Genomic DNA, 5,801 nt, shown 5'->3' with positions numbered 1-5,801 from the left:
CAATGGCCCATCACCACCAGTTAGGAGAGTGCTTTTCTGAAAGGTGTGAAGTCACCCACTATTTAAACATCTGAGCTTTCCACTTCTCCCATCTCATTTTCTCTCCTATTAATGAGATGTGAGGAGCTTCAGCTGTTCATTGAGGGGCTGGGAAGACCTTGACCAAATAGCCCTTTCCTTCCTGCTTGCCCATCAGTCTCCAGCCTCCTTGCACAGCACCTCAGGTGAAAGCCAAGGCCCATGAAAACTTCTGCTTTCACTCGCTCACATTTCAGTTTCACAATAAAACTCACATCCAGATCACTGCTCAGGAAAACCGTATCTTCCACCAGGGCAAGCCCTGCCACAGGCTACATTGTGCAGCCTCATTTAGGTCCCCAGAGAGGAACCAGCTCCTAAGCCTGGCCAAGCTCCTGCCCCCCAGCCAGCACTGACAGCACACACCAGCTGCATCCCAGCCAGTCTCATGCAGCCCTGCCAGGGCTTACCTTCTGGAATCCTCCAAAACTCATCTGGAATTGCGGGCGTGTGGGGAAAGGGAGAGGGAAGAAAAAAGAGATGCAAGCCCCTTGAGCTGCACAGAGCAGCTTGCTACCTAAAGGCATTTGACTGCCTCAGAAAGAAGAGGTAAGTTTAAGGAATCCACAGCCAAGAAGTTGTTTTGCCGAGTTTGAAATATCATTTTTATGCTTATCTCATGGAAAGCTGGAAATAACATCGGCCACACTTACAACCTGCTAAGGGGAAAAAATGTGTTGGGTAACAGCCAGTGCAACTGAAGGGAAATTTGCTGCAGAAAAAAACTTTATCAGAAAGCATCCTTCAGAAAAACAGATAAATACACATACCTCCACAGTGAAGCCAAACCCCTGCAATCTCCATGAAGGCTTGTGCAGCAACATACCTACAGATCCCCACCAGCTCATTACTGTTCCTTAGCTGGAGATGACAATTTCTGTAGGTCAGCCTCCAAAACAGCTGGTGTGAGCTCTCCCTAAGTTGGTGGAGTTTGCCCTAGTTTCCAGGGCAAACTCCACCAACAGCTGAGACTCCCTTCAGTGACAGGGAAAGCTGGATAGGTAAAGCTGCTATTTCTTCATAGAGGTTCACATAGCTTTACATATACTATCACTATTTTGGCTTCTCCCTCTGATCCCAAGTCAAAGAATCCGGAAGAATAAGGAATATTGTTCTGAAGTTGGGTGTTAAGAGCTGTGCATGGCCTCATCTCTGACCTGACCATGTGGAAGAATAACCCAGAGACCTCAATACTCCACAGATTCAGGTCCTAAATCTTTGATCCAGTCTTGAGTCCATTTGAAAGTGATGAAAGGGCTCCAAGGATGGAGTTGTGGCTCTAAAATTAAAGAAGCACTATGCTGAATATGCTATTTTGCCACCTTCTCCAGCTACAGCAGGGGCAGCTCTTCATTACAGCCCCCAGCCTGCTCCTGGCTGGTTGTCAGCATGCCCAGTGAAAACCCCTCCAAACTGCTGGTGCATTTCAAATAAATGGGTGCAATTAGCAAAGCTTTACAACTGCAGCTGAAGCAGTGGGGAAGGATCATACCAGCAATCAAGCAGGCAGATCAGAGGGAGACAAAGCTTCCAAGAGGTAATGATGAGCAGGTGGGAAGAAGTAACCATGTCAGCTGGAAGAGAAACAGGAACAGAGCCTTACATTCCCTCAAGCAAGCAATTCCACGGAGGGGCTGCAGGAGCAGCCCCCAGCCTCATGTTAGCACTTTATTTATAGCATTGCCTTCCTGTTCATAACCTTCCCAACTCTGAATTGCAATTTTTCTCCCCCCAGCATTATGGTGATGGTTTGGAACACGGAGATGTTTGGAAAGAGGCAATTTGGCATCAAGAGTCTAAAAAGCAGATACAGATGACATCCTAAATGTATCTTTTATGAGTTTGGAATGATTCCTTTAAATTAAGCTCAGAGTGTGTGACAGCTTCTGGTAGTGGCGCCAGTAAGGAAATAAAACATAAAAATCAAGAGGTTCTTGAGCATATGTAGCTTTCAAGATCTGGACACTTTGCTTTCCCGCATACCACTCTGAGCTGCGATGTACCAAGTGCTTCCCAAGGAAAGTGCTCCAATAATTTTCAATTGTCTCGTCACCACACATGCCCTCGAACCCCAACACACTTCCAAATTCAAGGCTTATAAAGAATTAAATGCTCCAATAATTCTAAATTATGTTTGTTCAGTGCTACTGGAGCCTGTCCATTCCTTCAGTTTGGGGATTTTTGTTTTGCTTGGGGGTGGGGGGAGTGGCAGGAAGAAATGCTTTCTATTAATGCTTCAAATTGGAAGCTGGTCAAACAGTATCATAGCAGAATGATTCAGCAGCCTCTGAGCTGATTCACATTGTATCATAAAACAGGATTAGGAAAACAACAATGCGTGGAAGAGAAAGAACTCACACAAAGAATCACGGCAGGAGAACAATACCAGAAAGGAAGAGAGGGAATAATCCTCACTTGGCTTCTGAGGAGCAGGTCAGATGACCTAATAGATGGCTTTCAATGCCCTTCATTCCCTGCTGAGTTGCAGGGTTTGGCTGCCCGGATCCAGCCACCACAGCTTAATAAATGGCTGTGCATCGACTGAACCACATTAAGTGTTTCGGTGTGCACACCCGCAGCCTATTGTCATTTATCTGAGACCACGGTCCCCCTCTGGCACAAGACCCAGATGCTATTTCACAGCAGGCAGGAGCTTATGCAGAACTAGCTGTGGAAGCTCATGACCATTTAGGACAGGAAGCCAAGGAAACAATCTTAGGCTGTGAGTCTGCCAGTTATGAACCAAAAAGTGGGGGTTTCTCAGTCTTACTCAAGAAGACACACACACACAAGGCAGCACATTAAAGTAGCAGAGAAGTCATGCTAAGTGTATTCCCTAGCACTGTCCTGAACATGAATGAAATTAAATGTTTATTTCATGATCTCCTGAATCACAGCATCAGCAACCACCTATGCCCAACGCCAAAATAGAAGAGGAAAGTATCATTTAAAATCTGTTCTCTGTGAACCTGAAGATCCTATTGACAACCTTGCTGTAAGTTAGGCCATACCTATTACAACTGCAGCCTTGGAGTGACAGAGGAAGACAGGGACTCTCTCAGGAGTTTTACTAGATCAGCAATGGTTGAATTACTTCCACACAGAACGTGAAATCACAGCTTCACACAACCGAGGAAAATCAGACAATTATATCACAATTCCAATAAAATAGCTATATCCAAAGTTTGGTAGGGAGACACAAAAACAGGGAGGAAAAAGAAAAATCTCCTATGTCATGGTCAACTTGCAGACTGAAAAAATGATAAACTGCATTCTTGTTTAACTCACTGCAGGATGCCTGGAATTTTATAGAAACTGCTGCAACGTGTCTCCCAGTGGGGAATAACTGAAGCATGATATAAGAAGTCAGCCATATCCTAACTTACAGTGGCAGGTGCTGTAAAAAGAAATGCACAATAAAGGCTTAATATATAGGAAGATAGCAAATAACTGCCTGGATTTCTGAAATAAGAAAGCATAAACCAAATCTCTAATCATGTCTAATCAAAGAAAACCATCAGTTGCTAAAAGCTTCTAGGAAAGAATGGGTATCAGAGAGATGATAGTAGGCATATCTTCTTCAGTAGTGTTTTGGGAATATTTTAGCCTGCAGAATTTAATTCCCTGTTATTACTTCTGAGCCTGGAGGTGAAAGTCATAAATCAGAACCATTCATAACATGCAATAATGGGGTGAAATACTCATAAGGAGAGTTACATGATTAAATCCTTTGGGATTGTGTGTAACACTTCCAGTCGTTGATGATAGCATTAAAAACTCTTCTGTTGGTACCATCTATTCTTCCCTAATTCCTATACTACGTTTTCATTATTTTCTCCCAACATCTCCAAGTTTTGCTGTCATATGGCATTCCTTCCACGATTCCTCCCTGCTGCCCTAAATATATGTTTAAAACAAAATCATAGGAAAGCATTCTATGCCTAAAAAGATGGGCAGGTTTAAAATTACACTATATTTACTTATAAGGGCTTTTAATACCAGAGGAGCTTTCCCAGGGAGTTTTGCTCTGTTTTCAGGACCCCCATTGTTTTTATAGAGAGCTATTTTTTCCCTTCTATATTTAGAAGGTGGCTACATTTTGAGTAATAAAGACTGCAATGCTATAAAATAAAATAACATTGTCCCCACCCTTCTTTTACTCTCCCATTTACTGAGTTAAAAAGAAAAAAAAATCCTAACCCATGATGTGTTAGAGCTTTGTTTTCTGAGTAACGAGACTAATCATGTTTCCTCTAGCTGGGGTCTCTGTCTTCTCTTCCTTTTCTTCTAGGTCCTCTGGATCCACACTGACATAGAAATATCCCATGATGGAGAAAATAATGCACACAGCAAAGAGGAGAACAGTGAACAAGACAAATTCAGCCCACTAGGAAAGAAAAAAGAACAGCAGGTCAGCAGGCCCCAGACTCTCAGTCCAGAGAATATCTCTGCACTTCCAAGTGCTTTTTAAAGAGCTGGGTGAAAATTACTTTTTAGTTTCCAAAATTGCTTACAAGATAGAAACTTTCTCATCCTGTTTTCTGGTAAACCCATGTACACATAATGTAATTATGAATATGTGACATACCTTAAAACAAACCAGTTAGATTGAGCTAATTTCATTAAATCTTTTCTTACAAATCTGTCCTGACTGGAGCATACCTGCCTGGGCTTTTTGCCCAAATGATGCCTTTGGGAGAGGCATTTTCATGTTAGCCAGAAACAAGCCCCAGTTCACACCTTCATGGCATCATCCCAGAAGTCTGATAGCCTGCACCAACCTCTGCACCACAAACTCCCCATGCAAGTCCAACATCTCAGGGGTGCCACAGGCAGCTGGCCCTGAAGGATCCCCAAGCTAGACACTTGAGGAGGCTGACTGCCCACTGGGCTAGCTGGATGAAGGCAAGCTGCTTTTGGTAAGCAACTGCAACATATGGCTGGCATCACATCCAGGCTCCAGGCCCAAATACAGCCTGCTTGCCCTGAGCTGAGCTCCAGCAACGATATCACAGTGCAGGTCACTATTATTTACTGCCACTGGGAGGCTTAGGGAAGGCCATTGTTCCAGAGGGTAACACTGCTGAGCTGAGGGCAATGCAGAGCCCTGGCTGGGATGCAGCTCGGTGCACGCTGCCATCACCCTGTTACAGGAACCTGGGGCTGTGCAGAGGAGCTGTGCCTCCGAGCCATGGACATCCAGAAGCACCAGAAGCCTGTTTTAAAGCATTACCTCTCTTTTAAGAGCCAAACCATACCTGTGCCATTGGTGCAGCCTGGGCAACAACGAGCACAAGGGTATTCCCAACGGCCACGGTGAGCAGCCAGCCTGCCTGCAGCACGGACTTCATGCTGGCTGGAGACTGAAAAGAGAAGGGCCTGATCAGTGGGTATCACGCTGTGCCTTTCTGCACTGGTTCAACCTGTGATGTCCTGCCCGGTGTAGATGTTACTGGGCTCAGCCTAGGAGGAGATGGTGGAATTTCCTCTGTGCAGAGTGGTTAATCTCTGTGGTTAATCTCAACAGCTGCATACAAGGAGCTTTCAAAATATGTCCTCCAGGAGGACACATGAAGGAGGAGATGCTGTTGTTGCAAAGCTGGATCCTGATCATCCTCAGCCTGCATCATCTGAAATTGTACAATCAGAAAGTCCAGAGAGCGACACAACAAGCCCTGCAATTTAGCGTCTGGGGCCATGTTGCTGTACACCTTTGGAAAAGA

General features: G+C 44.7%; 1 protein-coding gene across 1 annotated transcript in view; it reads right to left on the bottom strand.

Moving 5' to 3' along the window:
- Nucleotides 1-4,288: 4,288 nt before the first annotated feature.
- Nucleotides 4,289-5,801, bottom strand: part of SLC15A2 (solute carrier family 15 (oligopeptide transporter), member 2) — a 39,224-nt gene continuing 37,711 nt past the window's right edge. The window contains exons 21-22 of the mRNA XM_009696051.1: nt 5,337-5,441; nt 4,289-4,465 (exon numbers count right to left, since the gene is read on the bottom strand). Coding sequence (XP_009694353.1) covers nt 4,289-4,465; nt 5,337-5,441 — 282 coding nt within the window. The remainder of the gene's footprint in view (nt 4,466-5,336; nt 5,442-5,801) is intronic.

The sequence above is a fragment of the Cariama cristata genome, unplaced genomic scaffold, assembly GCF_000690535.1.
Source record: "Cariama cristata isolate BGI_N322 unplaced genomic scaffold, ASM69053v1 scaffold12972, whole genome shotgun sequence".
Classification (NCBI taxonomy): Eukaryota; Metazoa; Chordata; class Aves; order Cariamiformes; family Cariamidae; genus Cariama; species Cariama cristata.
Note: the sequence above shows the minus strand (reverse complement) of the source record. Positions and strands in the feature narration are given on the sequence as shown.